General features: G+C 40.2%; 1 protein-coding gene across 1 annotated transcript in view; it reads right to left on the reverse strand.

Annotated features, from left to right (window-relative positions):
- Positions 1–12,348, reverse strand: part of LOC132406207 (phospholipid-transporting ATPase ABCA1-like) — a 186,715-nt gene that overhangs the window by 68,078 nt on the left and 106,289 nt on the right. Inside the window, exons 17-19 of the mRNA XM_059991533.1 lie at positions 5,350–5,554; positions 2,644–2,760; positions 373–544 (exon numbers count right to left, since the gene is read on the reverse strand). Coding sequence (XP_059847516.1) covers positions 373–544; positions 2,644–2,760; positions 5,350–5,554 — 494 coding nt within the window. The remainder of the gene's footprint in view (positions 1–372; positions 545–2,643; positions 2,761–5,349; positions 5,555–12,348) is intronic.

Below are 12,348 nucleotides of genomic sequence, written 5' to 3' on the forward strand. Positions count from 1 at the left end.
GAACAGAACCCTGCTGTAATCTGGGAACCACCTGTACAAGAGAATGGGTCAAGTCCAGGCCGCTTCTTTGCTCTTGTCAGTATCCATTAAAAGGAAGTTTCTCTCAGCCAGTATTGGATGATAGACAAGCTATATAGCATTTAGGGACAGTGAAATGGTCAAGAGAGGGAGCTGTTGTTGAGATAAAGTTAATTATTATTAGTGTGCACGTGATAAATGAAGCTATGTTTTCTGATGATTTTGCCTAGGGAACAAATGATTAGAAATGGTGGTGGGAGAAGGATAGTCATACTGAGTTTATTAGAACCAATAGTGCCATTGTAGGCTAGAAACTTCCCATCAGTGTTTATACACCTAACAAACAAGTCTTACATGGTGGTTGTTTTTCCTGCTCCATTGTGCCCAAGGAATGAAGTGATTTGCCCTTCGTAGAAATTAAGGCTAAGTCCATTAACAGCCACCTTCTTCCCATTCCCGTAAACCTTCACTAGCCTCTGGATAGAAACACCCAGTTTGAGATGAGTTGGTTCCTTCTCCAGATGGACTGAAACAAAAAAACATGCTAGAAGTTATTCATAGCATAGTGTTGCATCAAAAACCTCAGGAAGCAGCAGGAATGAAAAACAGAGCTGAAAAACCATGCCCATTTGTTCAGCTGAGTTCCAGATCAAAGACTGTCCAGAGGACTTCCTTCACTGTGAAAGTAATATGGCAGCCCTTTCTTCTTCCAGTCAAGATGGTGATAATTTATGGCTGAGGTTGTGGCTCAGACATAGTTGTTTTTTATATGCTATTAGGGATGGTTTGGGGTCAGCGCCAGAAATTAGGGGATAGTTTAAGGTTTAGCAACAGGGATGAGAGGAGTTAAGACATTAGGAACTATAAATGAAGAGTCAAGGGCAGGAATAGGAGTCCAGGTCAGATTGCTCCATGGTAGAAGGTCAGTGATACCCCAGATGGATGTTGGGCTAGTAGGCTCCCATGGATCCACGGATGAGGACCGGACCATACCCTCGCCACTCCCTTACCCCCGGTTTGGCAGGTCCCAGGATCAGAAGTCAACGTGGTTGAAGATCAAAGGTCAAAGACAGTAGTCAGCGAGTTCAGAAGTTGAGGCCTGATGTTGGCATGTCCAGAATTCAGTGGCCTGATCTCTGAGAGTCTACAAGTCTAGGCCAGGAATACTCCCCAGTCCCAGGTCAGTGAATACCCTTGCAAGTCTGGAGTTCAAGAGAGACTGGAGACTCAGAGATGGCCTGTCCCAGGTGGGGTTGGAGACCTGTCAGTGTGTGTGAATGGGTGGGTGGCTACGAGGAAGAAAAGGGGCTTGTTGTTTGAGTTGTTCTACTGAACATTTTGGATGTGTTATGTTGGCACCACAATGTATGGTAACTCTTGCCCATTCACAACTTTAGACTGTTGGTTGCTAATGCAGACAACACATTTCACTGTATATTTTGATGTACATGCGATAAATAAATTAATCGGATCAGAAACTGAATCCGAAACTGTTCTACTCTAGTTTCTCTACTCCCTATTGTGTGTACTGGATCCAGAGTTCACACTGAAATTGCTGTGAAAACCTGAGGTGATCTGATAACTCAGTCTGACAGATACAATAAACACAAGAGATAATGCAGATGCTGAAAATCCACACAAATACACACCCAAAATGCTGGAGGAACTCAGCGGTTGGGCAGCATCTATGGAAATAAATAAGCAGCTGATCTTTCGGGCCTTCATACGTGTCTACTGGGGTAGTCTACTGCATCCGGCATAGCCTCCTCTACGTTGGTGAGACCCAACCTAGGTTGGGGGCCTACTTTGTCGAGCGCCTCATCTCCATCCACAAAATGTGGAATTTCCCAGTGGCCAACCATTTCAATTCCTAACCCCATTCCCATATGTTAGTCCATGACCTCCATTTCTGCCACGATGAGGCCACTCTCAGGCTGGAGGAGCAACAATTCATATTCCATCTAGGAAGCTTCCAACCTGATGGCACGAACATCAGTTTCTCCAACTTTGGATAATTTCCCCCCCTCCCCCTTCTTCATTTCCCCACTCTGGCCTCTTACCTCTTCTCACCTGCCTATCACCTCCCCCTGGTGCCCTTCCTTCTTCCCTTTTTCCCAGGATCCACTCTCATTCTTATTTTATTCCCCCCCCCCATTCCCCATCCATCTGGCTTCATCCAAGACCTTCTAGCTTGTCCTCCCCCCCCCCTTCCTATTCTGGGTTCCTCCCCCTTTTTTTCCAGTCCTGATGAAGGATCTCGGTCCAAAACGTCTATGGAAATGAATAAAAATTGATGCTGCCTTTATTTGCTGAGCTCCGCCAGCATTTTGTGTGTGTTGCTCTGATGGAGTACAATAATAATATTGTCTGTGTACATTTATGGACAAAGCTGTAGTCATAATCATGAATTCAGCAGAGCTTTGATGTATGTCTTTCAGAACAAATCCATTCTATAGTGTTTGAAAGACAAACATCAGCTGCATTATTGTTATCGATTATAAATCGTATTTTGTAAAGATATTCATAAAGGAACCACTGATTTTAATATTACGCATGACACATAAAGATTTACCAAATTTAAAATGAATAAAATGGATCTGAATCATTTAGTTCTTAAGTTTTCACCTTTTTTTGTATTTCCATTATCAGAATGTTGCAACACATCGTCATTTGAATGTAGTTCTCCACACCAGTAACTCCGGAGGATAGGGAAATACCAAGGTTTGGGAACTCCATACTGACCTGCAAACAAAACCATCAATAAAATAAGACCAGAATCATTCACACCACACTGAATTCAAATACAATGGATTCCATATAATTGGGCCATCGGTAAATTGAGACAGCCGCTTATTTGGGACAACGCTTCGAGAACAAAAATGAATCGAGAAAATAGCCAGGATTCCCTTCCTTTATTGGGGACACTATGCTGCTTAACTGGGGCAGGAGACTGTCATTGAACTGTTTTCTAACTAGCATCAGTCATGTACACTTGTGTGGCCGATAGGTGCTGCACCATGCTTAGAGAGAACAGATTTTAAACAGCATCAGTTGCACGTGTTTGTGTTCAAAAAGCAGTGATTTTTGTCACTGATACTTGTTGATAAATAGGCAGCAAGACGTTTTGGAACTTTCTTATCACTGCGGTTTTAGGCATTCAAGAAACAGCCGGGAGTAAAATTTAAATGATTTCACTACTTCAGCAAGTTAGGAACTATGAAGAATTTGAAGGTAATGAAAATCATCTTGAATGTTAGAATGAAAATGAAGATTTGGAAGGCAAGAATCAAAAGCATTGCATGAAGGCTGCCATTACCTACACTAGGTGCTGCCATCGATTTTGTTCATTTACAATCAAAAGAATGTGGCAGTTTACACTGGATGAATTCATGTAATATTGCCAATGTTAACTGCAATGCTGTGGGATGCAATATAGTACCATGGTAGCATTGGTAGTGTTCTATTTTGTTTTGTATTTAATTTAAATATATATACTCAGTAAAATGGTGGTCATTTTTATATAACTTTTTGACTATTTTCACAAAACTTTGACTTATTGGGGCAGCCAATTAACTGGATCAAAATGTACTGGTATATTTGTATCTAAATTAACCGAATTTCACTATACTCACATTCATATTGTATTCCAAACATGCTGAAATATACTCAGTGGTCACTTTATTAGCAACTCCATGTACCTTCTAAAGAGGCCACTGAGTGTATGTTCATGGTCTTCTGCTGCTGCAGCCCATCCACTTCAAGTTTGGATGGGTTGTGCTTTCAGAGATGCTCTTCTGCACATCCCTGTTCTAACACATGGCTATTTGAGTTTACTGTCACCTTCCTCTCCGTCTGAACTAGTCTGGCCACTCTCCTCCTCTGACCTCTCATTAACAAAGCATTTTGGCCCACAGAACAGTTGCTCACTGGGTGTTTTTTTTTTGTTTTTTGCACCATACTCTATAAATGCTAGAAACAGCTGTGCATGAAAATCCCAGGAGATCAGCAGTTTCTGAGATGCTCAAACCGCCCCATCTGGCACCAACCATCATTCCACACTCAAAGTAATTTAGATCACATTTCTTCACCATTCTGATGTTTGGTGTGAACAACAAATGAACCTCTTGACCATGTCTGTATGCTTTTATGCACTGAATTGCTGCCACATGATTGGATGATTAGATATTTGCATTAATGAGGTGCAGAGGTGCACCAAATAAAGTGGTTACCAAGTGTATATCTCAAAGCCTGCTCTCATTTTCAAATCCATAACCTTGTCCCTCCCAAGTTCAGTAATTTTCTGCTTCGTGCCCCTGCACAGGATCTCTGTAAACCGCCATCAGATGGTACTTAAACCATGTTTCTCATCTTCCAGCTCTCATGCCAAAATATGGTGCAAGAGGCGAAAAATAATGCATTTAAAGCCAAGGATGGAAAAGGTAAAATGAATTGTGAAAACTAGGATGGTAAACTAAAGGTGGAAGCTAATGAGGGTGGATTTTTTGAAAACAGGGGTAAGTACTCCAAGAAAGAATAGATGCTTCCTCATATTACAGCTATCACCACTTCAGGATTCAAGGTCTCTCCGCAAATAAATGTTTGACCCAGTTAATTTCTTTAGATGATGGCTGATTTTTTCCCCCCACTTTCAAGCAAACAAGCATGGAGGACAACTATTTAAATGTTTTATCTGTAGACTGCAATTGTATTTCTTTGGTATTGCACTGAAGAATCTTATTATTATGAATTAGAATTGCACTCTGCAGCACTGAGTCAGAAGATCAGGATGGAGACAATTAGAAAATTACTGAAGACAATTTTTACATTGCACTAAGATTTTTATGGTTGTTAATTTTAATCTGCTTTTCAGGAGAAGATGCCTTTACTTGCAATTTTCTTCACAGGGTGAGACTGCTTCCTAGTTTACTGCAGAGTGATCACTACTCATACAAAGACCTCTACTGTGTTATGATGTTGAAGTGTTTAGGGGCATTTCAGTGCAGACTGACCATCTCTCACCCAATACGTATCTTCCAGCAGAGCACTGAACTAGGTGATCTGTCATTGTTTCTCTCCTGTGGTAGTTCTAAAGCTACTCAGCTTTACATCAACTAAACTTGAGAGATCCTGATCTGTCTGGTTTAATGCTGCATAGCATAGCATGCTTATGAATTTACCCAAGACAAGAGCTCCTCCTGATGAAGTATTTCATTTTTAAAAAAATTTTCTGGAGGTTAATAACAATATTTATTTAAAAGTACTTAAAAATATCTATAAGGCACATTTGCTCAGCAGTATTGACATAAAATATTTAATAAAATAATGAATTACCTGGAAACACTGCTTCGATGTACCACGTGGCAATGGCGTACAAGATGGCGTCTAACAGCATAAGGATGATAGAAGTAATGAAATTGTATGCATCATCCTCCACTGGACTAGAAACGAGATTAAACCACTGAATACCAATACCTTGCTCTTCATAGAGAGAAAAATATTCACATCCAAAACCAAATGCAACTGGAGATAAAAGGCTCTGTGAACAAAAACACACGAGATTTCAGAACTAATCTAATACATTATATCCCCACATTACGAAAGGGTTGAGTTCCTTGAAAGCCATCACTTCTGATCTGCCGTGACATGAAAAATATTAGGAAGTTCCCCCCCCCACATAGACTACCTAAAGGTTTTTTTAAAATTCTGTATCTCAAATTTTCTGGGTATTGGTTTGTGGATTTTGCACTGTGAATGTTTGTTACCAGAAGTTCGGTAATGTTTGGGTATACTGGCTTTTGTTCCCATCAGCTACAGAAGATGCATGGTATATCATAAAAAAGTGATTTATAAAAAGCACAAGCTTGACACGCTGGGACCAGGAAGAGCACAAAAGGTTTAGACTATGGGGCTCTAAATTCAAGCTCAAACAAGAGAAAATTTGCAGATGCTGGAAATTGAAGCCACACACACAAAATGCTGGAGGAACTCAGTAAGCCAGGCAGCATCTATAGAAGAGAGAACAGTTGATGTTTCTGGATGAGACACTTCAGCAGGACTGAAGGAATTTTGTTGCTTCAACAACATTTAACAACTAATTTTGTTGCGGTTGCAGTGAAGGACAAAAAACAAAGATCTGGAGAGAATTGATAATTTTTACAAAATTGCATATTTGCTTCCTTAGGAGCAGCGGAACCTGTGTTACATTATTATTTGCTTTCTTCACCCCAGTTATCAGATTCATGATGGGAAGTGGGAGGCTATCCTGCTAGCCAAGGCAAAAAGAATCGCTACTAGCAAAGGGCAGACCATAGGTGTCAGATGAACAATCTACCACTATTTTCACTTCTTCAATGTGCACATGCATCTAAACATTTCTGCATTTTTCTACATATTTTCTATTCCTTTACCTTGATGAATTCCATTCCCCCTGTATCAAATGCTACTTGCCACTTTTCTGGACAAACCATCCATAATTTCTGGAAGCAAAAGCTTCCCTCCTCCCTTGAACCACACAGGCAATATTTGTATAATCTATCTTTCCTGAGCTCAGTAAAAGGCAATTTCCTCAACACTCATAAATTGGGACAGAGTTAGCACTGATGGAAACTGTTTACAATTTTATTCCCAGATCAAGTGAGTCATATCATTTATTATTCAACAACCATTAGGCAAAATTCTATTTAGATAATAGTGGTATTTACAGTACACTTCAAGCTAATGTTTTTATACAACTTACAGATAAATTCTGAGGATGATAATATATCACTGGCCCTACCTCTTGAACTTGACCTTAATTCCAAACTGAAGGTATAAAAAAACTTAGCTAGGGGCTTATTTTAATGTATACTTAGGTATGTGATCTTTAGCAGCCTCAACTCATTCAAGATTATAGTATTATGATGACCTGGAAAGCAGTCAAATAGTATTTTTGCATAGCAGGTAATGTAAAAACTGTGGGCTACTGGAAGTATTTATTACTGACAGATGATGGGGCTGAGGCATATGATTAAAGTTTTATTCTCTATTTTACCATACTAAACTAAATATTGGAGGGGTCGATGCAGCAGTGTATGCCTGATCCACACCATATCTGACTGGGAAGCATATTCTGTTGGCAATGGGAAAAGGGAGAGCAAAGTAAAACTTCAGTCCTCTGAGGCAAAATTTTTTTAATAATGTCAATCAATGACAGGTCTCAGCATTGTGAAAGCCAACTGGAGTTTTTTTTTCAATAATGCAATACTATAATTTGTCTCACTCTACATTTTTGATTTCAGACTTCCATTTCCAGTTAGCATTTTGAAAACAAAAAGACACCACTCTTCATGTTCTCAAAACCTTTCAATGATGACAGTTCTGCAAGGCAATGATTATGCAGTCTTTGCTTCTTAGGAATCTTCATGTTCCTTCAATTTCCCACTGTCAATCATGCATCAGTACAGAGTTGATGAGAAGAGGGTGCTTCCTCTATAGGGAAGTCTAGGACCAGAGGGCACAGTTTCAGAATACAAGGACATTCCTTTAGAACAGAGATGAGGATGAGTTTCTTTAGCCAAAGGGTAACAAATTTGTGAAAATCATTGCCACAGATGACTGTGGAAGCCAAGTCATTGGGTGTATTTATAGCAAAGGTTTTTAGTTAATAAGGTGCAAAGGGTTAAGGAGAGAAAACAGGAGAATGGGGTTCAGAGGGATAATAAATCAGCCATGTTGGAATGGCAGAGCAGACTTGATGGGCTGACTGGCCCAATTCTGCTCCTATAGCTTATGGTTTATGTCCTGAACATTAAATACATTCCATAAACCTCACTGCTTGGAAAAGATTGGTTAAATCATGGTAGTGTAACAGTTAGCATGACTGTATTACAGCTCGGGGCATCATAGTTTGGAGTATAACTCCGGCGCTGCTTATTAGAGTTGTATATCCTCCCTGTGATTGCAGATTTCCACTGGGTGCTCTGGTTTCCGCCCACATCCCAAAGACGCAGTAATTAGTAGGCTAATTATTCATTGTGAATTGTCCTGTGATTAGGCTAGAGTTAATAGGAGGGTTGCTGGGCAATGAGTCTAATTGAGCCAGAAGAGCCAAGTAAATAAAATGAAAAAATTAACTAAAACTCAACTCAGAACAATTCTTCAACAGTCAGGCCTAACCCTTTATGTGACCTAGTTTCAAATTTTAATCCAACTTTAGTTTATATCCAAATTTTATCTCTGCAGCTTTACACATGCTTTCCTTGAAAGCATTTCTGCATTTTTCATTGAAAGTTACTATCAAGCTAGCTTTCCCTTCAGGCTGCATTCTCAAAAAAAAATCTTTAATAAATTATCAATCAATAAATACTATTGACTCAATTGGAAATAGTCCCTAGCTATCAAAATCCCTCACAACTTTGAGCACCTTTGTCCCAAAACTACTTCTGCTTCAAGGTTGAGGAATTAGTGCAGGTGGCAGTGTTTCCTGCACAAAAAGGATGGGTTACACCTGAACCCGTGGACCAATATCCTTGCAGGCAGGTTTGAAGAGCCGTTGGGGAGGGTTTCAACTAATTTGGCAGGGGATGGGAAACAGAGTGATGAGGCTGAGGGTGGGCCAGTTGGTATACAAGTAGATGCACCGTGTCATCAGACTGTGAGAAGGCAGATGATAGGATAAATCTGCATCAGTGGGATGAGTTGAAATTTAACATGGTGCAAAATTGGAAAAGGGTGATAAATATAGGACTGAAGATGTAATATTTGAATGCACACAGTATATGGAATAAGGTCAATGATCTTGTAGCACAGTTAGAAATTGGCAGGTATGACGTGGGCATCACTGAATTGTGACTGAAAGAAGATCAGAATTGGGAGCTTAACATTCAAGGATGCCAAATATATCAAAAGGACAGGCAGGTATACAGAGAGGGTAAGGCAGCTCTGCTGGTTAAAAAAAGATCAAATCATCAGAAAAATGTGACAAAGGATTACAAGATGTAGGATCCTTGTGGGTAGAGTTAAGAAACTGTAAGGATTAAAAGACCCTGATGGGAGTTATATACCAGCTTCTGAACAGTAGCCAGGATGTGGGATATAATTACAATGGAAAATAGTAGAAAAGGCATGTAAAAAGGGCAATGTTACGAGCGTTATGGGGACTTTCATTATACAGGTAGATTGGGAAAATCAGATTGGTGCTGGATCCCAAGAGAGGAAATTTGTAGAATACCTACAAGATGGCTTTTTTAGAGCAGCTTGTGGTTGACCCCAGTAGGGGAAAGGCAATTCTGGACTGAGTGCTGTGTAATGAAACAGATTTGTTTAGGGTGCTTAAGGTAAAGGAACAGTTAGGAGCCAGTGATCATAATATGATAGAATTCGCTCTGCAGTTTGAGAGGGAGAAAATAAAGTCAGATGTATCAGTATTACAGTGGAGTGAAGGGAATTACAGAGGCACAAAGAAGAGATAGCCAAAGTTGATTGGTAGGAGACAACAAGAGTGATAACGACAGAACAGCAATGACTAGTTTTTGGAAGCAATTCAGAAAGTTCTGGATAATTTCACTGTGGAAGACACTAACAGTAAGCCAGAAATTCGTGAGAGTCAGGGGGCAGAAGTGAGTATAGTTGCTATTACTAATGAGGTGATGCTTGGGAAGCTGCAAGGTCTGAATTAAGTCATCTGGACTAGATGGACTACACTCCAGGGTAGTGGTAGTGAGGAGGCACTGAGGAGGCATTATTAATGTTTGTTCAAGAATCACTAGAATCTGGAGGACTGGAAAATTGCAAATGTCACTCCATTCTTTAAGATGAGAGGGAGTCAGAAGAAAGCAAATTATGGGCCAGTCAGTCTGATTTCAGTGGTTGGGAAGATGTTGGAGTCCAATGAGTGGATGAGTGTAATGGCCTGGTTAAGAGCATGTTTTATGGTATTCCTAATGCTATGCTGTAGATAATTTATTTCAGCAGCTTTTCCACAAAACCCAGTGTGTTCTATTAATTAAGCTTCCCAGATTAGTGTTTGGTTTCTGCTAAGATAAGGAACCATTTGCTCAGTTTAGGAATGATGTGCCAGTTAATTGGGTTTGTCTTGGTAATGTTCTATAACATTAGGACCAGTGGGATGCCATGGAAGATTTGAGAGAGCTTGACATGATCAGAGTCCTGAGGGACAACAGTCTGGTTTTGTTTGCTTGGTTAGCAGGGTGCAAGAGGAAGGAGGTGCAGAGCGGAGCAACAAGGGAAGACGCTCGCAGAATCCCATCCGAAGGAGAGACCCTGTTGCAAGAAGCGATTTGTGCAGATGAATGGTTCCAAGGAGGAAATGCCAATACTCCTGAGTTAGCCAGTTCATTCAAAATGGTCCTCAATGGAAGTTCGAACTGTACCTGTTATCTTTCACGCAGAATCTGGGTTTAGCGCATGAGTAATCAAAGCAAAGCATCCCAACTACTACAGAAACAAGCTTCGATGTTGATGTACACATTTAGACTGGTATAACTGTAATGGGCCATTTTCTTTTTCTCTTCTATTAACTGTTAAAGTTGAAATATCTGTAAATATACTTCCACTTTAATTTTATGCCAGTATACGATCCGTTATTTCCTGGGGCATAACTACGCATAGGACAGCATTTACCCAGCATTCACCATAATTTCCATTCCCTCGTTGGAACATTCCAACTTTCCTGTTTGGCTGAACCTGAATTATACCGACCCTAGATGTGTGTTGCTTATCAAAGGTGGCCTCTCACCATTACCCATGCAATGCTAAGTCACATGGCTGTTAGTCAGATTTGCTATTGAGCCTGTTTTATTATGAGACATGGATAGAGGGCTACACTTGGATGAGGTTTCAGGATATTTGGAGGTATATGATAAAATAGGCCAAAGTCAGCATGGCTTCCTTAAGAGGAATTCTTGCCTGAACAAATCCAGTTGGACAGACAAAGCAGAGTCAGTGAGTGTTGTACACTTGTAATTTCTGAAGGCCTTTGACAAGATGCTGCACGAGGCTGCTTAACAAGGTAACAGCCCATGGTATTACAAGAAAGATACTGCCATAGATAGAAGATTAGCCGACTGATAGGAATTAAAGGGTTAACATATGCGGAGTGCTTAATAGCTCTGAGCCTGTACTCATTGGAGTTCAGAAGAATGAAGGGAGATCTCATTGAAACTTATTGGAATTTCAAAGGCCTGACAGAGTGGATGTGGAGAATATGTTTCCTAAAGTGGGTGAGTCCAGAACCAAATGGCACAGCTTCAGAATAGATTGACATCCATTTAGAACAGAGATGAGGAGGAATTTCTTTAGTAGTGAGTCTGTGGAATTCATTGCCACAGGCAACTGTGCAGGCCAAATAATTTGATATGCAGTATATAAATCTGAATGATAGGTTGTTGACTAATCTGGACATCAAAGGTTATAGGGGAAAAGCAGGAGAATGTGTTTGAAAGGGGTAATAAATCAGCCATGATGGAATGGCAGAGCAGACTCAATGGCCTGAATGGACTAGTTCTGCTATGTTTTAAGGTCTGAGGTGAATGATCACATCATATATGGGAGTGCTCACTCCCATATACTCAAAATCCCACATCAGGGCAGCAGAGAGCCACTGTCCCACAGAATCAGTAACCCCAGTTCAATCTTGACCTCAGGTGTTTGCATATCCTCCCTGTGACGCCTTGGTGGTCCAGTTTCCTTCTACTTCCAAAGGAAATGTGGGTTGGTGGGTTAATTGACCAGTGTAAATTGTGTAGATGTGAGGTAAATTTAGGGAAGGAGGGGGAGAAGATAATGAGTGTGGGGAGAATAACAAAATGGTTTTTTATGTAGGGTGAGTGTAAATGAATGGTTGATGCCAGTGCTAGATTGGTGCACCTAAGGTCCTCTTTCCATGCTTCATTTTCCAATGTCTCTGACTCCCATCATTCTGGTAAACATGTTCACTAATATCTTGTGGTATTATAGCAACCAAAATTACAGACATCATTCAAATTGAGAATCAAAATGAATTGGCATAAATGCTCACAAGAACCAAAACCAAGATAAAACAGCCCTGAATGATTTTTGAATTTCTTTGTGATCCTTTAGAATTATTCTTATGAGCAGTTCATAGTCTAATAACAAAGTTAGTGTTGTACTGAAGAACGGGCACAAAGGCTAGGGAGATGGACATGAAGCAATTCTGTTTCTTGATAAAATTTGATCATTGTCAACTTTCATTTCCAGTTGACTAGAATTCACATGTCAGATTTATAAACTGATATTACAGATTAAAGACAAAGGTTTGAAGGACTATCTTAATGCAAGTGAGGTGGGCGAGGAGAGACTTAGGAATGAAAT

The sequence above is a fragment of the Hypanus sabinus genome, chromosome 16 (assembly GCF_030144855.1).
Source record: "Hypanus sabinus isolate sHypSab1 chromosome 16, sHypSab1.hap1, whole genome shotgun sequence".
Taxonomy (NCBI): domain Eukaryota; kingdom Metazoa; phylum Chordata; class Chondrichthyes; order Myliobatiformes; family Dasyatidae; genus Hypanus; species Hypanus sabinus.